General features: G+C 40.4%; 1 protein-coding gene across 1 annotated transcript; it reads left to right on the top strand.

Moving 5' to 3' along the window:
* Positions 1 to 1,286: 1,286 nt before the first annotated feature.
* antxr1a (ANTXR cell adhesion molecule 1a) lies at positions 1,287 to 23,851 on the top strand. Its single transcript, XM_008419028.3, has 18 exons — positions 1,287 to 1,805; positions 4,712 to 4,783; positions 4,864 to 4,935; positions 6,564 to 6,645; positions 6,823 to 6,856; positions 7,889 to 7,968; positions 8,554 to 8,622; positions 9,186 to 9,266; positions 9,775 to 9,835; positions 11,577 to 11,675; positions 15,228 to 15,297; positions 15,421 to 15,499; positions 15,779 to 15,874; positions 17,272 to 17,313; positions 18,756 to 18,851; positions 18,971 to 19,138; positions 19,934 to 20,014; positions 22,631 to 23,851. Exons 1-18 carry the CDS (start codon positions 1,624 to 1,626, stop codon positions 23,045 to 23,047), a joined length of 1,881 nt encoding a protein of 626 aa, XP_008417250.1. The 5' UTR covers positions 1,287 to 1,623; the 3' UTR covers positions 23,048 to 23,851.
* Positions 23,852 to 24,370: the final 519 nt, after the last annotated feature.

Raw genomic sequence — 24,370 nt, 5'->3', positions numbered from 1 at the left:
GGATGGTTACCGAAAGGTTTATTAGACACAAAGCGATGGTGTTGAAGTGGTGCTGCTAGATGTGGTTACACTGGCACGTCTGGAACACAAAAACAGAGATGAGTGTCGTGACTGGATGAAAACCAGGGAGAAACAAAAAGAGAGATTTACCAGGAGACAAGCAGGGTGAAAAACCAGAAACTCTTTGAATATTGGTGTCCGCCTCCAGCTGTTAACAGGTCCACTATGGATCGGTCCTTTTTAATACCTCATATCTGGCCACTTTTAAATACTAAATGCAGAAAGTATTTTTGATCCATATCATAAAGTTTGTACAAATGCTCTATTTTTCCTCATGAAATGTTTCCATGTATGAAGAACACTTTGTTTTTTTCCATCATTTCTGAACTGTGAGAATGTTATGTGTGATTACTCCAGAATAGATGATGTAAAAGCAAAAAACAACAAAAACCTCTAAAGTTGTTTGGAGTTCAAGACTCGAGTGCTCTCACACACTTTAATTAACGGTTAATACCCTTTATAACAAACAATGCAAATAAAAAAGAAAAAAAGTCATATAGAAGGAACACATGTCCAACAAATGTCTGGAAGGCTTGAGAGATTTGGCTGCCAAACAAATAAACAAACAAAGGAATGCAGTGAGTAAAAAGTATTAGTTTATTGGTTGATTGAACACAAGCAAGGCATAAAAAATTAATGGCCAATAATCAGAGAGACCATTTGTTCCAGGCACGATGAGATGAGATGAGATGAGATGAGATGAGATGAGATGAGATGAGATGAGATGAGATGAGATTAGATGAGACGAGACGAGACGAGACAGTAAGTATCTGAAAAGAAAACCATACGCAGACCAAGCATGAGTTTTTTCCTGTTATATTTGAGCATTTTTATTGATGTCTTGTAGCTTCATGTAACCTCTGGAATATATTTTACAAATAAGAAAATCAAGCACAGCTAAAATATATATCCCACTTCACTTACATGTTGAAGTGGGAAATACATTTCCCGCGTGATTTCAAATTCCTTCCAGGTGTTTCTTTTCTCCAGCTTTGGTGATATTTAAATGAAAGGTTGCAGAAAGCATTGACGTGTTGGGTGTTCTTTGTTTACACAATGGCAGGGATATGTAATTACAGATAATTGGCATAGGGTAAATGCTTAATTGCCAAATCACACAGTGCTTGGTGGGGTCACTGCTGTCAGCGTAAAGCAGCCCTTTCCACTAGGTGGCAGGAGTAGTCAGAAGATCATGACGCTTTCACAACGTTGTCCTCATCACTCTTCCCACTAAGATCCAGGGAAAAAGAGAGAAACACATGGAAAGTTTTTGCAAACACATCCAGGGTTGGAGGGTTTTTCTGCCTACATGGCACAAACAAAAGAGCAGCTTCAGATGTAGTTTGAGGAGCTTCTCTCATCCATGTGCCTGCTGCCTTGAACCTGCAGATGAGAGGGGGGCCACCAGCACCTCTGCTTTGTCTCGGTCTTCCTCTTCAAACTCTGAGCAACACTCACAGCTTTCCCCTTGGATTACTGCATCTGAAAACATCAATGGAGGATTGACAGAAGAATCTGCAAAAAGGATCAATCCTTTCTCCTTTTTTTTCCTGTCTGATTGTTATGAGATTTTCTCTAAGTGGAATGATGTCTCAGCACTGGAGCAGGAGGCTCTGGTTCCCAGTTGTGTTTGGTGCCACGCTGGTTCTGCTCACTGCTGTGGATGCTGGACCAAACCAGGGCAGGAAGCAGGCTCAGCAGTCCTCATGCTTTGGAGGTTTTGATCTCTACTTTGTCCTGGACATGTAAGTTAGCCAACACTTCACCTGACACTAACAGGGGGAGCAAATGGTTTCTGTTTACACATGTCGACTGATTCAGCTCAAAACGACAAGAATGGTAAAAGATGTAGCATAAATTTATCCCCAGTGGCAGGGCATGCAGGTCTTACTGCCAGTTAATCACAGCTCATATTGTCTCAAAGTATGTTACCTAGTTATACTCTCCATTGGCAGCAGAGTGCACAGTACATTAGCCTTTAATTTTAATGATTTGTGATGTTTAACCAGTTGTGCTTTGTGCTCTAAGTCTAACATGTCCGTTTCACAGCAGTAAATTTCCAAATGCTCGTTAATCATCAGGAAGCTAGGATAACTAGCTTGTTTGGTTCTGACATGCAGACATCTGTGTTTGTCTAACTTGGACTTGACTCATTGTTTTGTGTGTGGGTGTGTGTGTGTGTGTGTGTGTGTGTGTGTGTGTGTGTGTGTGTGTGTGTGTGTGTGTGTGTGTGTGTGTGTGTGTGCGTGCGTGTGCGTGTGCGTGTGTGTGTGTGTGTGTGTGTTTTGGTATTTCTCACCATGTAAGGCCCATTTTACCAACAAATAATTCACTGAGGACCCACTGCTCCGTACGGGGTCCGAAACACAGAGTCCATAAGAAGAAATGCTGTTGTAGGGTTAAGGGTTAGGTTTGCATGTGTGCTTCAGCAATTTCAGTTCATGCTCAAATGTAGGTCACAACCTTTTCAGCAGCATTTACCATCCCCAAAGACATAGTAAACTGTCGCAGTGGGGGGAGTCATGTTGGATGAGCCATGCTAAATACAGCATTTTCTCATTTGTCTACAATTTGCCTACTGCCTTAATGCTTTTCACATGTTGTGATTTTACATTCACAAATCTCAAGGTATTTTATTGCGATTTTATGTTATAGACCAACACCGAATAGTACTTAATTCTAAGGCTGAAGGGAAATGAGACATGGCTTTTGGAGGTCTTTAAAAGTAAATTCTAAAATCTGAATGTGTTCATTCATGCATTGATTTTTCAAACGTTTTACAATTAAAAATCAAAACCGTGAAGAGTTCATGCACGAACTGACTCAACCCCTGAGTCTTTACTTCTTTTTGTTGAGTTTCCGTGTCTTTTGAAGTGTGTTCTTGCTAACTTTGCAGCTTTAGAGACTTTTATATTTGGACCCGTTTTCTTTGTAATGTGACACAGTCACATTACAAAGAAATTCCATCTGACGCAGTCAGATGCCCCCCATGTACATCTGGTGGGCTTCGCAGCGGCACAGTTGATTTCACCGCAGGAAGGTACTGGGTTAAAATCTTGGCAGGAGGTCTTTCTGTATCGAGTTTGCATGTTCTCCATGTTTATGCATGGGTTCTCTCCAGCTTCCTCCTTCCTGTGTGTCTGTTTGTTGTTGATTTAACAAAAATTGTTGGCTTACACCAACAATTTAGTTGGGCATTAGTTCTCTAAAAACACTCCTCCTCTTCCCGTATTTCAACATATTGTTTCTCCAGATGAACCTTTTTCTGATGTCCTTCATCTGCCCCCAATGTCTTCTTCATCCTGCACTCTCCTTCTTACTCTCTGTCAGCTCTGCCTTTCCCCATTTCATCCAGATGTTGAGCCTCTTGGCACAGCTGCTCGAGCTGGGACTTGTGTCATGGTAACGCTGGAAAAATATGTATTAGGAAAACTCAAAGCCTTATGAAAATACGGTTTAAATGAAAGGTCGTTTGATAAGAATCAGCAGTGACAAGCACGCAAATGCCATAGGAACCTTCCCGAATGCTACTTTTCTTCCAGCACTGCAGGAAACAGCGGCCTTCATCATGATCACAGTGCAAGGGAATGAAACCCTCAAGTTACAATATATGACAGTGAAAAGGTCAGATGTGAGATTATTTAATCAGGGAGAAGACAGCTGCCATCAGTCAATGTCCTGTCTGACAGAGAAGTGATTACACAGCTGGGTTCATGAAAGTTTCTGAACGCAAAGAGTGATTACAGTAACCAGAAAATGTTTCAGTTGCTTTTAGAGGACTTGATACGCAAGTAAGTATGGCATCATTGCTTCATCTGGAGGTAAAGCAGCTCAGAGAAATTTAATGGATTCAGCTGCTTTTTCTGTATTTTACTAAACAGCACAAAGAGAAATACAAGTAAAAGAAGATTTCAATGGGTAATTAATGTCCAACAAAATGAACAGATAATGAAAAGGGAAATCAGAATGCCTGACAAAAACATAGTTGCATCATCCATTGGGAAACTTTGACAAGGAAACTGAACAGAGCTAATGGCAAGATGGATGGATGAAAACAGTGTAATTATGTAGGAAAACCTATTAGACTCCACTAAAACTTGATATGGAGCATCTCTTTCCAGCAAGTCAGTAACAGCCAGAGCTACAGTTGAATTTTTTAGAGCAAGAAATATTTATGTATTCAAAGGTCTCGAAAGAGGTCTGGTCATTTAAACTGAGAATCATTAGCGTGAGTTAAAAGAGCGGATCACTTACCATTCAGTCCTGAGCTTGAGCTACGTTGAAAAGAAGAATGAACAACTTTTGGATCTGAAGATGAAAATAGCTGATAAAGACATAAGATAAACACTTGTAGCTATATTTGTAGTGAAGATTTGTTCTTCAAAGTGTTCATTCAGGGAGGTCAACCACACTTTTTAAAATGTTTTTGTTTAATCTAAAAAGCATGCATACCTTTTCTCCCTCTTCAGAATTATGCAAAACTTTGCAATGATTAAAAAAAAGTAAAATCCCAATAAAAACAGACAACATAAGGAAATACATCATTTTCGAAGGCACTGCATACTATCCTCTATCACCGTCAACTCCTTAGACGCTTAAACAGAGGCTGAAGCATATTCTGCTCACGTCAAGCTGTCTGCTCTCTTCTCAGATCCGGAAGTGTGCAGAATCACTGGAATGAAATCTACAGTTTTGTCGAACACCTGGCACATAAATTCATAAGGTAATAGCCCAGAGTCAGTGAGAAAGTGGCTGTTGAGACCTAATTACTGATCCTGTATTTTTCTGCTCTTCTCACCTCAGCCCACAGTTGCGGATGTCCTTCATTGTGTTCTCCAACGAGGGACGGATCTTGATGAGGCTGACAGAAGACAGGTGGGAGCAGATGTCCCGAACTTGCTGATAATCCTTTGCTTCTCTGCCAAACAGCTTAAAGGAAAGAGTAAAGCTGCAGATTTGGACAGATGTGATAGTTACGAAACACGAATTTTATGGCCGAGCAGAGAATCCAGACAGATACCTTCTCTTGTTGTGATAGTTTTGTCAGTCGGGGCGAGTATTTTATCATTTGATTTTGACATATTGTGAACAGTTCATGAGTTTATATTTCCTGAGCATCCAGACTATCTTCTCGCAGGTTTAATGCTTCCGTCATAAATAACGTTGATAGACAAACACGCTGCTGTCAATCTGAGTGACTGTCAGAAGTCGCTATATAGAGAAACACAAAATGGTGACTATCTGTAAAGTGGAAGAAGACTTATCCAGTGTTTTTAAATGGCTTTACAAAGAAAAATGTGAAAAGCGTGCTCTACGTATACCTTCAGCCTCCATTACCCTTATGCTACTATATAAAATTAGTAATACTTCGCTTATCTCTGGAGGATGTACAGAGATCCATATTTCAAATGGAAGAATCTGAACGGTTACTCTTTGTGAACTCGGCATATTTGGTCTTTATGGTGAGTAGCAAGAAGAAATCCGCTGGTGAAAGAAAGTCATAAGAAGTCCTGTTTTCAGTTTTCTAGGAACCATGTATGGGATACAGAGAAACATTTAAGAAAGCAAAATGAACAATTTAACTCCTGCATGCTGCATTTTAAGTCTAATTTTATCTAGTCACTGTTTTTTTGTCCAGTTTTCTTGTTTGACTGGGTCTGGTTTTGTTAATACTAATATCCATCTGTTGATTATTGTCTTGTTTATTTTTTTTCTTTTCTTACTCTTTGCTTCTTTTGCTCTCTTTCCTTCACTCTTTATTTCTTGCCCCTTCCAACTGCTCAGGACCATAGATGGCAATTACACCAATGGCTAAATTCTGCAAAATTTAGTATTTTGCAGAATTCTGCAAAAATACTAAAGCAGGGACATAAAGCTGGTCAGAGTTGATGGAAAGATGAATGCAGCTAATTAAAGCACAGTCTTGGTAGAAAACCTTTTGGATGCTGTAAAAGTCTTGAGACATGGGATGAGGCTCAGTTTCCAACAGGATCGCAAACGTAAACATTCAACGCTACTTACACTGGAATGGTTTCGGTCAAAGCACGGGAAACTGTTAGAATGGTCTAGTCCAAGTCCATATTTAATTCAAAATTTCACTGACTCTTTCCATCCAATCTGACTGGACTCGAACTATTTGTAAAGACAGGTTGGCACAACGTATCAGTTTGTGGATGTTCTTTCACTGCACAATCATGCAGTAATTTGGTTCTGATTTTTACGTACAAACGCAAATAAAATAGTCTGCAGTCTAAATGTGACAAAATGTGTCAAAAGTTTGACCTTTACTGCTAGTTTTGCAAAGCCTCATATGTACTGATTGGATTTTACACATCTGCTACGCATTGCTTGTATTTTCTCAAAGGACTGCTGTTAAACTGTTATTCTGTGACCAAAGTTAAGTGTGTCTTGTTTCGGAGGGGGGGATAAATCAACAAATGATTCTGACAGAATAAATATTTTTGATCAGATAGCATTATCTATTCCTCTGGTTTTCTGCACAGGGAACGTATCCGTAAAGGCCTGGAGGAACTCCAGGCAGTTCTTCCAGGAGGAGACACTTATATGCACGAGGGCATCCAGCGGGTGAGTGAACAGCATCCAGCTCAGAGCTAGCGCAGGCCTTATCGCTACGTTGGCTCCAGAAACAGGAACACGCAGTCCAGAGCTCCCGCATGGTTTCTGTGTTAGAGCAGGAAGGGGCTTCACTTTATTCTCTGCTTGCTTCACTGTTTCATGCAGGATTTTCTTTTATTTTCACAGGCCAGTGAGCAGATTTACCATGGAAACACAGAAGGTGGGTTTTATCTGTAGCTAACAGAAGCACAGCTCGGCTCCAAGGGTCTTTCAGCTGCATGAGGAAGGATGTTTTGATGTCAGATTTTTACATTTTACAAAGCCTCAATGTTGGAAAATATTTCGCCTCTACTTTGTGCAAATTCTTTTGATTTGTCTTTTAAAATGTCCCATGTGGAAACTAAGTACTGGCTGAAGTGATGGTAAATAGTTTTTACTCTCTTTCTTGAATTGTCCTTCAGGAAAACTTAAAGTTTTGGCCACAGCTGTAATTAGTTGCCGGCAATTCATTATTCAGTCTGTACAGGTAGGCCCGAAGCCTTTTCTGTTTTTATGAAAAACAAAACTTACTACACTATGAGGGATTCACAGAGCAATTTTTATCATTTTTGTGCATTGCTGTTTGTACCAGGGAGATTAGGGAAACCATATTTAAACTCTGTGTGTCTTAACAGTTTTGACAATAAAGTGGAATTGAATTAGACTTTCTAAAATAGGAAATATGTGCACATGTCCAAGTACACGTGCACCCAATACATGATTAAATGTCCCATACATTGTGATGCATCATACAATTTTGTAATAATTCTCAAACCTCTGTTTCGGTGTGAGTTTTCTGTCACTCTTAGAACACCCAGCTGCGTCCACATTTCAGCAATTCAGGCGTTAATTTCAGATCAAGGTAAAGAATAATTTGGTAGTCCTCCTGCGTTATTTCATCCTCTATGTGCTCATGTGGCAGCGAAACTCTCCCTTTGCATGATGCTGCCACCACCGTGCTTACCTACAGATTGTTCATATGTAATTTTGAAGACGTTCATTAGAGTTGGTTCTCCCTCAGTCGTAGGTGATGATAAGATGAAACGTCATTGTCGTTCCAGCGTCTTCTAGATTATGATCAACCTGCGGGATGGATGGCTTTGGGTTGTTTTGAAACTTTCTGTCCAACTGACCTGCATTTGTCGCCCTGTAAATATTCAGAACAACATGAGCCATGACAATAAGACATATTCTTGATCGCTTCTGTGCGCAGGTTACCGCACCGCCAGCGTCATCATAGCTCTGACTGATGGAGAGCTGCTCGAGGACTTTTTCTTCTACGCAGAGAGGGAGGTGAGGCAGTGAAAACAGAGAGAATATGACAAACTTTAGCATGTGACCGACACGCTAAATGAGCCAGATGAAAGGCTGCCACGACATGTATCATCTTTTTATCTCCCTGCTCTCTGGGATCTAATGATTTGTCTGCTCCTTAGACCTTGCAGGCACTCTGCGTGCAGCAGTCCCTCCGTTATTTGCTTTTATTGCTTCAGATACATGTTGACTAGCTAGGCTGATCTGAGATTCCTGTTAGCTGGAGATGAGCTTCTTGGAAATTACGGGTGTAGAGGGGGTCTTAATGTCATTAACTGTCAACTGCAAACTCCAGGGTAATAATTTCCTGTAAAATGAACAATCAGACCTACATATTCTGCTTGGCAGACAGATAATAACAGCGAAGCATTGATGTTTTTAGGCTTTTGAGTATTGTTATGCAGTAAAACGGTATTGCTCAACTGCTTGTAATGTCATGTTAGAGGCAAAAGTCATTTTTAGAGACATGTTGCGGATGATGCTGTGAAAGGCTGAGGTGTAATTGAAGCCAGGCGTCAAGCTTCTTCCTGTTTTCCACTGTGACCCTGTGTGCATACCTGACAGGCAAACCGCTCCAGAAGTCTGGGTGCCACAGTTTACTGCGTTGGAGTCAAGGACTTCAATGAGACACAGGTGTGTGGTTTTGAAGGTTTTTTTTGCCTCATGACATCAAAGGGTCGCCTTATGTGAGTTGCAACTTCCAACCTCAGCAAAACACAAACGTGTAAACTTTGGAAATCCAAATTAAGCGATTTTATTTCTGCAAAGAACAAGTAATTGAGCATTTGTTGCTTGTTAGCTCGATTAATGTGTCGTGTCAAGCCAACAAGTCTTTTTTTTAACAACAAATGTTGCATATTTTTCAGTTTCTTCCAGCAAGCTACTTTTGTATTTTTATTAACACTGGCATCCCAAGTTTCTTTCCCCTCCCCATTTTGTCCCATTATAATAACAAGCATCAATTTATTTTATTGGGATTTTATGTAATAGATCTACACGAAGTAGCTCATAACTGTGAGGTCAGAGGTAAACAATGCATGACGCATATAAATCTGAAACGTGTGGCATGCATTTATATTCACCTCCTCTCAGTCAACAGTTTGTTCTGTTGCAGGGACTACAGGATCATGTTTTTTTTTCAACCAGACCATCTCCCCCCTGTCATTTGGAGCTGTAATGATTTGTTTCATTTCTAGTTGGCGAAGATTGCTGACAGCAAAGACCACGTCTTTCCTGTAAATGGCGGATTTGAGGCTTTGCAAGGAGTCATAGACTCGGTAAGCTTCTCTCTGTCGCCACACTCACATTTACACAAAACGCAGATTTTAACACCAAGAAAACAAAAACGATTTTACTTAATTGGTCTTCTCGCATTAGCCTCGTATTTAGTTCCCCCATTATTCCTCGAAACTATCATACATTAGAACATGCACAACAAAGTGGAAAAGTTCTTTTTCTTTTCTTTTGAGAAGCAGTAAAGGTCAGACAGCTGCAGACATCTGGATCAAATTAAGAGCAAACTGAAAGCTGCAGCTTCTTACCGCGTGTGTGTGTGTGTGTGTGTGCGTGTGTGTGCCACTGGGTTATGAATCAACCCTCCTCCTCTTTATGGGTCACAGCGTACATGTTTCCAGATAAATGTGGGTCAGTCCTTTACAGCTCAGCAGTAACCACACATGAACCTCAAAATGCCCCGTGGTTCAAACCGGTTTACAGTGTGAGAAAAACAAACTCTAGTGTTTCTGAAAGACATAAATTGCGCTTGTTTTCTGTTTTTCTCCTCAGATTCTGAAGAAGTCCTGCATCGAGATTCTGGCAGCAGAGCCTTCCAGCATATGTGCAGGAGGTAGGATGGGAATGATGAGGCTTTTGTTTAACTTCCTCCGTCTGTTTAATAACTCCCCGTTTAAGAGTGCTTTCATTCCCCACATCTTGACAAAGCCTGACTTTTTTCTGACATTTAAATAAAAACAAGGTGTAATGTAGCACACTGTACAGTTTAGTTTAACCTGTTTTTTGTTTTTTGGAAGGTGACAAAATACAAATCTCACAATAAATTATTCTCACTGCAACGAGTAAGAAAATAAACAATGATTCTAATATCATGCATTAATAAATAAGAAGCAAATTAAGCTGAATTATATTTAACAACATCTGTTAACTTGACAGTCACATACTATCATTAGCACACTTATCATTATTTTTTTTTACAACTTTTCCTTTTTGGCTGTGTTCAGAAGTTTAGCTGATTATATTTATCTCCATATCTAAAATTGAGAAATATGTAAAAAAAACTGCAACTGAAAGAAAGTCTCCACCTCAAATATGAGTTCATGAGGCTTATGAGATGAGAAGAGAAGGTTTGTAGCCCTAACAACCCAGGCTGCTACCCAACAATGTGAAAACTCTCTTTGGCAACTCCAGTCTTCTTGTAATTCCCCACAGTTATGCAAACAGCCACTAGTGACAAAAATTGAAAACCAAAAACTACAGCCTATTGTATTGAGGTCCACTGGTGTCAACAGTTGTTTTGTTTTATTAGGTTGCTCTACAGTGGTAGTGGTCTACAGTAATGGAGCTGTCAGGATGTTATTTAAAATTTAAAATCTATCTACTGTATGTCACTCAAACTCAAGACACTTTTTTTTACCACAGCATATTGCTTGTTCTAAAAGGTCCCTTCAAGCCATTTGCTACTCATGCGTAGGTTGGAAGCGAATTTAAAATGCTGTTATACAAGTTACCATTTATTATGTTACAACCCTAAAAAAAAAAAAATGTGTTGCTGCAGCTGATCATCGTAGGTGAACATGTAGGAGGAACATGGAAGTTGTGTATTTAACTGAGTTAATTTAATAAATCAGCTCATGGACATCAGTATGCATACTGACAGAGGACACGCAAGGTGTAAAAGCCAAGGTAAAACATCTACATTTTTGACAACCTGAGAAACTTTGTGCTTACAAACAACGGCTGCGGTTGCCTTACTGGACTGACTGATGACAGCACTGAGTCTATCTGCTCAGTGGCATGAAATGTGCTTTGTTCTCGTCGCTCAGCTTTTGAGTTGCTCTGAATTTTAGGGAGAAAAGTGTTTCCAGTGGGGAAACTGTATTTGGTGGGCAACAATTCCTACTCTTCTATCAACTTTCCCCGGCCTTTGTTTCACAAGGGATTTTTGGGCAAAGAATGAAGAATGATTCTTTTCAATGATTCTTTTCTATGGCACCAATAAGTGGCTACACAGCCACTCGATATAATTTATACCTGTTTGATTTTTTAAAATTTTTTTAATCAAGAAAACAATTTGTTTTCTCTTTAAATCAGAAAACAGGTATAAATTATATCACACTTGTGCTCCAGTGTTACATGCAGTCATACTGGGAAATGGTCAATTTGTTACAGAAATAAGTTTTAAAACAACCTATTTGTTTGGAAAAAATAGTAGAAACTCAACTGTGCTCTATTAAAATGTCTTACCTTTAAGACTTGTATATTTTTGGATGCTAAAATGTGATTGCATTTGTCCATTATCGATGCTGTTGAATTGACGTGCTGCACGTTTCTGTCTTGCCACCTCAAACCAGAGTCATTCCAGGTTGTGGTAACAGGAAACGGATTCCTCCATGCCAGAAACGTCGACAAAGTTCTGTGCAGCTTCCGGATCAACGACACTGTGACCAAGAGTAAGTCAACCATCACCAAACAAAATGTTTCTTATACACACCACACATTCTGAGTGACCCGGAGCTGCAGAGCCGGTAACTCAGTTGTTTTACGGTGAAATCAGCTGGAACAACAAGCGTGTAGAGTCATCTGAACAGCTGGAATCGTTCCTGATCAAACAAGCGGCTTTACTGTTGTTACTGGCATTATTGCCGTTTTAAGGCGACATTTTGGGCTGTTTTATAGGCTGATGAAAGGGGGAGAGCAGGAGATAAAAGAACGGCTGCACCGCACACAGGGCAAACAGAGATAAAAGGTCTGTATGGATCCAAACAGATCCCCCTCTGGTCTTTACAGCGGCTTACGGTAACAGCAGTAAAAGCAGCCCTCCTGCTACGCCTGCTGCATTAGATGCAAAGAAAACTGTTTACCATCAAACGTGTCTGAGTTTCTAGTTAAACTTACAAAGGATTGTAAACTTTTTAACCTGATCCTAGGAAATTATTTTGCCATCTTTATGGTTGCTTTGCTCAGGTTATGTTTTCTTGTTGATGTAATTGGTCAGTATTTTTCATTTTTTCTTTTCTATGTTTGGTGACTGATTATATTATTGCAAGCTTTCTGCAAAGGAGCCGTCTCCTCATGTCCGCCCTGCTATCTATCCTCAGGGCAATTTGCTTCTTGAGAATGTTTGCACACAATCTCTGTGGAACTTATTTCCCCTAAGAGGTAAACTTTAAGGGAAGATAATTAGGTCGTGGTTGGGTCTCCCAGAGATAAAAGCCTTTGTCCTCTGCTGATGCGTTTGTCCTTAACCTTCCCTCATATGAGGTGGATCTCGTCAAAGTGGTACAAAAGGAAAGCAGTGCTGTGCCACGACATGTGTTAAACAGATGAATTGATGTTTGAGTTTGTGTCTCCAGGAAAAAAGTAGCAGCAAAAACAGTCAGACCCGCGGGGAGTTGGCAGGTCTTGTCCTGAGCTGTTCGCTGTTCGGTGACAGATGTTTCAGTGGAGCAGCGGGTGATTACTGCAAAACATGGAAACATTCTGGGATTCTTTCTTTCATTTTGAGTGCAAAATGAAGATATGTAAACAATTTTCTCCTCTGTTCCTTTAAAAAAAACAAACAGATAATTTCCATGTTTATTTTTTTGTTTTTTTGCAGTTGGATAAAGTATGAAACAGATAAGTTTATCTTTGGCTCAAGGATGTTAACATTTATCACATTTATAACACAATGTTCTTCCAGTTCTACAGTTGCTTGCAAAAGTGCTCATACCTTTTGGTCCCCTCCCCTCCCCTCTTTTTGGTGAATATGTCTCATACTCAGATTGGAAGAAGCGCATCTGTTCATGCCAATTTTCAAGTCTTGCCAGATTCTCAATAGCATCTAGGTCTTGACCATTCTGACACATATATATGATTAGATTCAAACAATCTGGTTATTGCTCTGGTTGCATGTTTCAGATTGTTTTCCTGCTGAAGTCTAAAGTCTTTTGCAGACTTTAACATTAACATGATGCAGACAGTGCGATATGAAAATCATCCATAATGTTCCTTTCACTTAAAAAGTATGCACTACATTATCCTTTTGTAGTTGTGATGTCAGAACAATATGGAGACATGCATCACTTTGCAAGGCAATAATTCAACCAAAGGTCAGAACTGTTTCCTGTTTCTGTCGAATCCACTTTCTGTTGCTAAAATCTTAGCAAGCGAATTTGATAAATGTTCAATTCAAAGCCAATGCTCCAGCTTTCCAAACATACAAGTTTCTCCTCAGAATCTGCTTGCTGACTGTGCTGCCAGCATCTTTCCAGTGTTTATATATTTGTCTTCTTCCAAAGTTTATCCCTTTTCTTCTAAACTCTGGGCACTTGTCTGCACCTCAGCAAAACATGACTTCTCCCGGAGCAACCGGTTGAATAAAACATCGTGACGCAGACTGAGGGTGCTGAGCCAAAGCCCTTGTCCTCAAAGGGTTCTCTGGAAAATGTGCAGACGACAGCAAATCACTTCTCATCAACTCTTGAACTGGGATTTTCTCCTATACAGTTTTTTTTTTTTGTTTTAGATGAGTCCTTTGAGTCCATGAACATGCTTGGCCTCGTTTGTCGTGACGTGGAGTCATTTCTGGCAGAAACTGGCCACCTCCACCCCTGCTGCCCCTCCTCTGCATTGCTCTTTGCATCTGTAGGAAAAACAAAACAGCTTCTTATGTTGATCCGGTCAGTTCCTGGGTTTGCTGTCCCCATGTTAAGACAAGCAAGAGCCACAGGTGACGGCGCTTGTTAGAGAAACTTTTAGAACAATTATTTGAGCAACAGGTGGACTTGCAATGCCTCGCAAAAGTAATCACATCCCCTAAGCACGTTCACCTTTTGTGAAACTTCATGTATCTCTTGGTGGTTGATGTTGGAGAGCAACACAAAGTAGTGCTTAGCTGTGAAGTGGAAATAAAAGGTCATTTCAGTCTTTTTAGAAATAAAAATCTCTGGGTTTGTTCTCCTCCCGTTCACCCACATACTATTAAATAAAGTTTTAGTGAAGCAAATTGTGGATGCGTCATGCTGACTTCTAAAATTTCAACAATAATTGACAAGATTCATGTTAGGAGAGTTTGGTGGCCAGTCGGGCGCAGTAGCACCGAATTGGCTTTTGGTGCCTTTGGCACAGTGGGTAGGTGCCGAGTCCTGCTGGAAAATAAAATCGACATCTCTGCAAAGTTTGCCAACAAAAGTAAGCACGAAGTGCTCTGAAGTTTCCTGGTGGATTTCTGTGTTGACTGTGGACTTCAGAAAAGACAGCAGGCCAACACCAGCAGATGACATGGAGCTCGAAATCATCACCAACTGAGGAAACGTCACTGGACGTCTCCACTCTCCCCTCGGACTCCGAGAGCTTCATTTCCAAACAAAATTCAAACTTTGCTTTCGTCTGAGAGGAGAAATGTGGACCTCCGAGCAACAGTTAATTTCTTTTGCTGTTCTTGAAAGGAATTTGTTTGACAATCCTCCCAGTCCTGCAGCTATCCGTACTGCTGGTGCATATTTTCCTACTACCACTCGTTTTTTCATTTAAGAACCTTTTTGTATATATTCTATGAATATATATATATATATATATATATATATATATATATATATATATATATATATATATATATATATATATATATATATATATATATGTGTGTGTGTGTGTGTGTGTGTGTGTGTGTGTGTCATTATATATTTCAATTGTCTGAGACGCTGAATTTTGGTTTTTTATTAGCTGTAAGCCACAGTAATCAAAAGTACAAGAAATAAAAGCTTCACTCAGAGTAATGAATCTACATAATATATGAGTTTCACTCCAAATGTTGGACTTTTTTCACAATATTCAACTTGTTTTTAGATGCACCCGTGGTATACTTTTCTCTGCTCTTGACTAACTTTACCACGGTTAGTCAAAAGATTAACCAACCATGTTTGCTTCTGTCAACACAATCATCTAGTTTGCGATCTGGGTTGTTGAAGGCTACAGCAATTTTCCATCATCTTCTTTTTTTTAAAAATGTTTTTCTCCAGTGATGAAGCCTCTGACTGTTGAGGACACATATCTCCTCTGCCCTGCCCCAGTCCTTCAGGAGGAGGGGATGTAAGTCCTTGAGCTCATTTAAACAAATGAAGGGCTTCATAAGAAACCTGCTCGTTGCTTTTCTAAGGAAACAGCAACGACTGTTATTGACAGGTGAGATGTTTTTTTTCTTTTCCTCTCCAGGGCAGCGAATCTGGATGTCAGTATGAACGAGGGCCTCAGTTTCATCTCCAGTTCGGTCACCATCACCACAGTGAAATGTGTGAGTGTAGTTCTCTGAAGCAGCAGCAGAAGGGTAACATGGTGTGCTTTTAAAGAATAACTCAGAACAATGGGTTTAAATGAAATATAGTTCTAAAGAATCCAGTCGCAAATTAAACCAAGAACTACTTGTGCAGCCATAAAGTCTTGAAATCTGATCTCTGTGATAGATAAAACCAAAAGAGCTTCTTCAGTGCAAAGCAGTAGGCCAAAAGCTTTGGCTGTGTTTTAGCACTCAGTATTTTACGACGCCATGTTGACGATTCTGTCTGCGTTACAGTCTGACGGGACCATCCTGGCCATAGCTCTGCTTATCCTCATGCTGCTCCTGGTTCTGGCTCTCCTCTGGTGGTTCTGGCCTCTCTGCTGCACCGTGGTGAGTTATCCATTAGGCTTCTGCGTGTCTTTCGTGCAGCTTTTCGCGTTGCAGCAGGTTCAATTTTCAACATTTTACATGCGGTTGTAAAAGTGCTTTTACAACCGCATATTGTCATGGAATAATCACAAGCTTTGATGCAGCTTATTGGAATTTTATGCGATAGTCCATGACAAACAAACGTGTTATTGTGAAGTGAAAGGAAAAATGTTGACTTTCTACAACCACCTTTTGCTGCGACAGCATCTTTTGGGATATGTGGACATCTAAAAGGGTGTAATGTTGGAAAATAGCTCAAGTTTGATCAGAACATCAATTTTGAATTCTTAGCACAGACTTTAAACTGGACTAACACATCTAAACCATTTCATTGTGGTTCTGGCTGCATGTTTAGTGTGTTGTTGTCCTGCTGGAATGTGTGTGTCAAACCCAGTCACAAATGTGTTGTTGCCTCTAACATATTGTTTCCATGTACTGTCCGAAATTCTGCTATATCCAAACTCAAGAAAAAATTAGAATCAAGTTGATTGCAGGGTTTGTAATTAATGTAGTGTCCACTTCAGTGGACATTACATTTATAACATAAAAATCCACAAGCACAAGAAAATGGCTTTTAGATAGCTGTCCACTGTAGTGACCACTATGCATGAAAGGGTTAAATACATTTGTTACGAGCAGTCTAATGTCAGTCTCTCCTCAAAATTCCCTCCAGAGTTTCCAGTGCTGGAACCTGGAAAGCTGGGAATTGCCAGTGAGAGATGTGATCTTTTTACGGCGTGGGTTTCACTCTGTGCAGTTTTCCTGTCCTTGTTCGTTTAGCGAGTCTGATCAGCAAGAAAGTGTTTTGGAAAAACGTTGCAAGGTTACCATGGGGAATCCCAGTCTGGTCCAAGGCTTCAAGGGGCAGGGATAGAAACCTACGAAGAAAAAAAAAACTTAAGGTATTTAAAAATCTGAAAGGTTGCGTTTATTACAGACCACATAAAAACTGATCTTTACATGGTAAAAAAAAATAGAGCTAATCAAATTGTTTGGATCAAATAATTAGGAAAATCTTCAAGTAAAGCTAGCAAGTAAATAATGCTTTAGATTTGTTTCATAAACAAAATTGGTGCACAATAACCACATTTACAACCTGATTACTCTTCATTCTTCCTAATCAATGACCTCAGGCCAAAGGAATCTGGAGAGCAGGTTTTTAGGTCAGCACACTGGACTTGTAAATAGTGGAGACTGAAATAAAAAAAACAAACCAAAAAGAAAACAGTTCCTCGTTGTTGTGTAACTATCTTGTTGCAAACAGAGGACGCATTGCTGTGGGTACTTTTGAAAAACCGTTTTGATAAATCTGTCATTGACCTTTAGCGTGTGCTAACGTTTTGTTTCCTGTCCCACAGATCATCCACGAACCGCCACCACCACATGTGGAGGAAAGCTCGGTAGGGACGGCCAAAGCTCCGCCTTTCGTCTGATTCTTAAGACCTAAAAAAAAAAAGAAAGAGAAAGACTGCTCGTGATTTATGAGTTCGCAAGCTGCCAGTGTTTAAGTTGCGTAATTGCCGTTTAACTGCTGACTTTGTCAGCTCAAAACTCAATGACCAGGCCGCATCATTCATCCAAGTTCTGGCTCACAACTCCCGTACCTCATTTTGATAATTCATTAAATGTTATGTGAGTTACTTAACGCCCTGATGGGAGAAGAGAAAAATTGCCTTCCGCTTTATTTGACAGTTTCTGTCTTTTAAATCACAGCTCCCGGGACTTTAGGCAAATAACATGCAAGTTTTGCAATTCATCTCGTCGCTTGATGTGGATGTGAAGAAATTCATAAAATCTGATGAACAAACTCATGTCTTTCAGACAAAAATAAAAATCCCCTGTATAACACAGATACTGGGGGTACACCGTGCTGCATTTAAATTCTCCAAAACGCTATTTCCATCTCCGTGACCTTTTTGTGCCGCCTGGCAGATCATGAGTCAGACAAGCTGAAAAAAAAATAGGAGCAAAAACTTCAGAGGTTTTACCAGAGGAGTCAGCACAAGAGCCCTGAGTTTGAATGAGGAGGGCAGGAAAGAAAGAGAGTTAAAATCAAGATACAGACACAATATAAAAACTGTTCAATCTGATAAAATCTTTTTTTTTTGTTTTAGGTTAGTAAGGACTTCTAAGGTCATTTCATTTTGCTAAATATGAGTTTTGAGAGGGATATTTTTGGTATTTATTTATAAGAATCTTACCTTTTCATTTTTTCTTATCTACTTTCTTCAAACACACTTAGTCATTTTACCACTGACTTGCAGTTTGCTGAAACTTTGGTCTATTCCGCCTGACCAAATTATATCCTTTTAGCCACGTTATAGCTAATTTGGTGGCGTGCTTAGGGTCATTGTTCATTTGGACACACCATTTTAGTTCCCAGCTGATGCTGAGATGTTGCTTTATTTTTTTTCCCCTTATAATCCATTACTTCTTGTTTCTCAGTTGTATAAATAAATGATGTGACAAGGAGAGACATTTCTATTTACCACAGACAAGAAAACATGCCAATAAAATAAGGCAACCGTGTCTCTATTAAAAGCTAAAGTTATGCAGCTTCTCAGCAGTAAGAGCAATAGCTAGAGGGCTTAAGAGCTGGAGCTGGAACAAGCTGAACTGAACACCATGCACAACAACGATGATGAGACAGAGGGGCAGAAAACAGAAACTAAAGATTAAACTACTATAAAACTTTATAAACATCTTTGTTCAGGCGCCAAGAAATGTGGAGGGAGGAGCTGAATGTCAATTAGCTTTATCATTTGTATGAATAAAGTGTTCCTTTTAAGACAACATAGAAAAATAATATTGTGCTAATCAATGTTTATCATCCGCTTCATAGGACGACGAGGACTTTGAAACCCCAAAGAAAAAATGGCCAACCGTAGATGCCTCCTACTACGGAGGAAGAGGAGTGGGGGGGATCAAAAGGATGGAGGTAAAATACATGCAAATCTGATGCTGATCAAAAGTGAGGACCTCAGAGACAGGGGGGAGTCAAACATAAAAGATGTTGAGTTACAGTGCAATGAATCACTGATTAAAGTTTGCCACCAGGTCCGCTGGGGAGAGAAAGGCTCCACGGAAGAAGGAGCAAAGCTGGAGAAAGCCAAGAATGCCAAAGTGAAGATGCCGGAGCAGGAGTACGAGCTGCCGGCCACTCGGGTCCTCAACAACGGCATGCAGAAACCTCCGCCGCCGCACAAGTGGTACTCACCTATTAAGGTGACGCAACAGCAAATTCAACAAACCTTCCCATGAACTGTTGATGACTGAAAGCCGAATTACTCAGGGTTCCCAAACCTCGCTTGTCCGAAGTGAGATTAAAGCTTTTCCCCCCCCATTTCTCCTACTCCGGCAGATAGCTCACACTCAAAACAACCCTGAAGAGCTGCAGATCTCAACTGCTCATTATAACCAAAGACGTATGATCTGTGCTAAACAAAATCTCACGTTTGTCTCGGCAAACATCTAATTTACTAAAACATTCAGAACCGTTTCATAGCTCTGCAGGGACAAAGCGTCTTTCTCAGCTGCGAGCATGTGTTGAGGATAAACGTACAACATCTGCTGAAAGTCATTCCATGCTAGTCAGGATGAGGATAATCAGGTATTACCGTGCTGTCGCATTGAAAAAGCTTCGAGATGTATGAAGGCAATAATGTCTGGTGACTGCTGGGATGCAGCGCCTTCCTTGAAGGCCAGCACGGGGTTAATGGAGTGAAGCGTTTCCAGTCAGCGAGGGGATTGCTAATAGAAGCCAGAGCGCTGTTGGACTTGACCTCTAGGGAGGAGGACTGCAAAGCCAGCAGTTTGGGAGGGAAAACAGCTGTGTTTTCTGCACACATCCCTGAAATATTTACCGTTTTTAAAAACTATGAGGAGACTCTTCGCACCAAAGTCGTTTAAAAACATGTCAGAATTTGTTTGAAATTTCTACCGTAAAAGAAGACTTCATCTATTGCGTGTAACATTACAGTTTCCTGTTGAAAGTAAAGTTTGATCTCTGATTCTCTGCAGAGCAAACTCGACGCCCTGTGGGTTCTGCTGAAAAAAGGCTACGACCGCGTGTCTGTGATGAGACCTCATCCAGGAGACAAGGTAAAAAAAACAAAAAACAACCTCAACGTGGATCGTACGTCTTGGTTTGGGCCGACCTGACTTGAGCCTTTAACCAAAGGCGACGAGAATTAGGAATGAGAACATATATTTAAAAAGACGGACCAGCTGTCTGCAGCGAAGTGCGAACTGAAAAGCCTCATGGGAAAAACGCTTGGTGAGTTAAGATTCTGAGCACAACATTTGGCTGGAGAATTCTGCAATGCAGGGCTGTCTGGTGAAGTCATTACAAAGAGGCCAGAGTAATTGCTGCAAGGCCAGCTGCAGTGGGACGGTAACAATGTAATGACATCAAAAGTTGGCAGCTGAGATGTGAAAAAAAAAGAAAAAAAGAGAGAGAGTTTGAGGGAATTTTGTTTGTGATGGTCCTTTACCGCAAGAGTTTACGTAACGCTTCACATTGGGTACGTCAGACGGCGAAGTCTGTGAAGAAGCTCAAGGCGGTCGCAGTCTGAGGCATCTTCAGATCCTTTCCTCTCATTTCCCGGTTGCACATTTTAACAGCAATGTGACATAATCCTTACGTAAATTAGCTTGACCTTTTTGCTTAATCTCCAAAGTATGATATTAAACGGTTTTGGCTATGTTAAACAACAACCCATTGTATAGTCTGGGCCTGATTTGGTCCTGTCGTTGTTGAGGGTGACAGACAGCTGTGTGGATGGTTCAATTCACCAGAGAACATACAGCTGGCTTTACCTTAAATAATATCCATGTGAGCACGACTTAGACGTTATGTCATGTTAAGTGGAAGAACCATTAGGAGTTTTACCTACACTATGCCAAGCAGATATAAATATAAATGTATATTAGTGAGTCGAACTCCTGCATGAGACGCCGACATCTGATGGCCGATCGATGGTGAGCTCCGACGCCATGGCAGAATTATGCCTATATTTCATTTAACTGTTTAAATCCGTCGCTGCCATGATTTTTACAAATTATTGCGTGGGCAAGTTTATTCACGTGTGATTTTAATTTCATGCCATTTCTTATTTAATGGAAACACTGCAATTGTGAAATTGTGTGTTGTTTTTGTTTTATATTAGCGGAATATAGATTAAGATTTGTGCACATTTGTAGCGGAAGCGCAGCTACATAACAACATGCAACTTACATGTGTGCCGTCTCAACATTAATCCAGCAGATCCTTCTTTTTCGGCTCCAAATTAACACTATGTTGTTATTCTGCATCTGTTTTCTTTCTCTCGTTTTATTAGTTTTGTCATTTCATTGTATTTGAACCCAAAATTAACAATTTCCTTATTCTCTGGGAGCAGTGTGTAGGATCACAACACTCAAAAAGCAGACTGCTGGTCGTTTAAAAGTTGTGAGCTTCACATGTTTCTTTTTTTTTTTTTTTAATTTTTAGAGATTTTCCACTTATCTAAATCCAGAGTTTAGTTGCCCAAACACGGAAGGCAACCATTATGATAAATGCTGCCTTTTTTACAACTCATTTAACTTGCAACTATAAAACATGCAGTGAACTTATGCATCCCCTACCACCACTCTCTCCAAAACTATTGAGAGCTTATTGGGTTCTCAAGATGCAAAAGCAACTACCTGTAGCAGCTGAACGGGGCAAAGACTACCAGGTAGTCTGGCGCTGTGGATACCTGGCTGCAATCCCATTAAATGTAGAATAAAAGCTAATTTTATGTTCATATTTGACAAGTTTTAGTTTATCCTACTTGAAAGTACAGCTTTACATCAGTGAATGCCCAACGTGCTTTTTGAAATCAAAGTTTAGAGGACAATGTTTCTGGTTCTTCTGTATGGTTTACCAACAACTCGGCAATTATATAAAACTGGGAAGACTTCCTTCTTATAAAAACTTTAAAGAAGAACAGTTGAACCTAATTTCCTTACGCAGTTAAAAACCAGGTTCTTATTGCAATTAGAAATTTCCTGTCAAGCCCCAAACTTTATGACTTAACCAAAATGAGTTCAGTGGCTGGAGGGTGGAAACCCGTTTCTTTTCCTGCTGACGGCCAAAGGAGAACTGAAGTCGGCGCTCCGCATGTATTCATTTCCAAGATTTTTGTATAATTTTAGTGGGCGGCATACAAGTTATTACGTTGTCCTGTTACAGTTCGGTTTAATTAAATATGCATGTACTGATGTGACCCTTTGAAAACACAAATGCAACTTATAACATTCATTACACATCGAGTAATCAGAAAAATTTAGTTAGAATCATCACAATGAAACAAGATTTAAAACTAAATCAAAAAGGGTCATTTTACTCATATGACCAAATTTTCATTTTACTTTTGGACCTCATGAGTTGTTTTTTTTTCACTCTGTGCAGTTCGGTTGGGTCGCATTGACCCCCAGCGCACTTCTGCAAAGTTTTATTTTGTGTGGTTTAGGGAAATGACGGTCTGATGGGACAACTCCACCCTCCTGCATCTCCACAGCAACATTTGTGGGAGGGTTAAAAGTTAATTCTGCATTCCTTCTAACAGCCAGTAGGGGGAAAAATCTGTGGTGTCCAAAAGACGGCCATTTTATATGAGCTATGCAAGGCTTTTTTTTTTTGATGAAAGTGCATTTACTTATTCTAATAGAATATTTTCTGTCTTAAATTTTTAGGGGAGATGTATAAACTTCACCCGCATGAAATCACAGCCTCCTCGCTACCCCAACTTTAACTGCCACCCCTCACCCATCTGCAGCCCCCCCAGCAGAAGTCCTCCTCCACCACAGGGCTCCCTGCCACCGACTCCTGGCAGCCCTCAGTCATTTTCCTTTTCCCCGCTTCCATCACCGCCTTCAACTCCTCCTCCTGCCTCCCCCACTCCCTCGCCACCCCTCACGCCCCACCCTTACACGCCGCCTCCCAAACGAGCTCTTCCTCCAACCTCCATGTACATACCTGCTCCGCTGGCGTCCCCACCCACCCCTCCGCCCTGTGCGCCTCCGGCCGGTCCGCTGCCTCCTCCTCCACAGGGACCTCCCCCCGGGCGAGCCCCGCCACCTGCCCGTCCGCCGCCTCGTCCCGGCCTGTAGAGCCGTGGCGTCACACAGCAGAGACGCAAAACTGAAGGACAGCGATCAGTTTGTAGAATGTTTCCTGTGCTTTGAAGCAAGGACATGAGAGTCTTCTGCCTTGTGGAGAGAGGCCAGGGACACTTCCATCCAGCTATTTGTCTACACTGACTTTTGTACACATCTAGCAGAACAGTGCAATTACTCAGATGCTTGAATTACACTCTACAGTCCATACGAATGAGATCATGCAGACCGGCTCCAGAACATTTGTGCAGATGATGCTCAGAGGTGCCACAGAACACCTCATAAGTTTGGATGAATCCTCAGGAGCCTCGCGGACTAAAACGTCTGCATATTGTCGGCCCTCAACAAGAAGCTAACCTGTACTGGTCATGACATTAAAATGCATCCTTGTCAGTTGTAATATTTCTAATTAGAGATGAAACTCAGGCTTCAAATGGTTTTTTTTGGTTTCTAGCAGATTTAAAGGAATCTGAAACTCCTTGACATTGTTTTAGGTTTCAGCCACTGCATGCAAAGAAAGCTCCTGTGAGCGTTGTGGTTTTACTTTTTTTTTATATAAGATTTTCATTACATTTTTAAAAAAATAATGTATATCTAACTAATTTTTTTTTAAATAGAAAAACTAAACAAAGAAGAAAGATACGATGGTTTTACCTATGTACCCAGTTGAAAGTAGCACAAGGACAAATACACGAACTACATTCTTGTACATTTACCACTAGGTTTCACTATCAAGGTTTGGAAGCTTAAGACAACAGCTGTTGTAATAAAAAGTGGAATATTTGCTTGATATAGAAATGCTTCAGCAGATCTGTTTATTTTTGTATGTTTTTTTCTATTCAAAATATGCCACATATTGACAGTTTTGTCTTATCCCTTATTACCTTCAATCCATCCATTGTTTCTGTATCCACCTACTGCTTACTGCAGGGTCATGAAAGGTCTGGTATTCTTATTTATGCCCTTTATTTTTGCAAGATTTTATGACAAGACCAGAATGTGTGCAATCCCGATTAACTCTACAACTCTTCTATGTTCTTTCTTTCACCAGCAGCAGCAACATAGAGAGCTGATGCTGCCTCTGGGATCTCACAGTGGAGAAGGAACTGAGTGCAGAGAAGCACAGAAGACCTCAATTACTCCCTGTGAAAGCATATGCAGGGCATGGCTAACACATTCCAGATGTCAATATGTTGCATTAATGTCGCATGCTGGAATGAAGTGATCTATCCTGGAAAATATTAGACTCCATTTAATCCCCAGGAAATGTGGACAAACTGCAGGAAAAAAAAGGCACTTGTCTTTTTGGGTTTTGAA

The sequence above is a fragment of the Poecilia reticulata genome, chromosome 9 (assembly GCF_904066995.2).
Source record: "Poecilia reticulata chromosome 9, P_reticulata-male-v2, whole genome shotgun sequence".
Classification (NCBI taxonomy): Eukaryota; Metazoa; Chordata; class Actinopteri; order Cyprinodontiformes; family Poeciliidae; genus Poecilia; species Poecilia reticulata.
This window is presented reverse-complemented; position numbering and strand designations above follow the sequence as displayed.

Excerpts from the sequence above, each read along its gene's own strand:
- antxr1a (XM_008419028.3), top strand. The coding sequence starts at position 1,624 with ATGAGATTTTCTCTAAGTGGAATGATGTCTCAGCACTGGAGCAGGAGG. Across the intron at positions 8,623-9,185 it reads AGGACTTCAATGAGACACAG|TTGGCGAAGATTGCTGACAG; the intron begins GTGTGTGGTTTT and ends TTTCATTTCTAG. Across the intron at positions 9,267-9,774 it reads TGCAAGGAGTCATAGACTCG|ATTCTGAAGAAGTCCTGCAT; the intron begins GTAAGCTTCTCT and ends TTTTCTCCTCAG.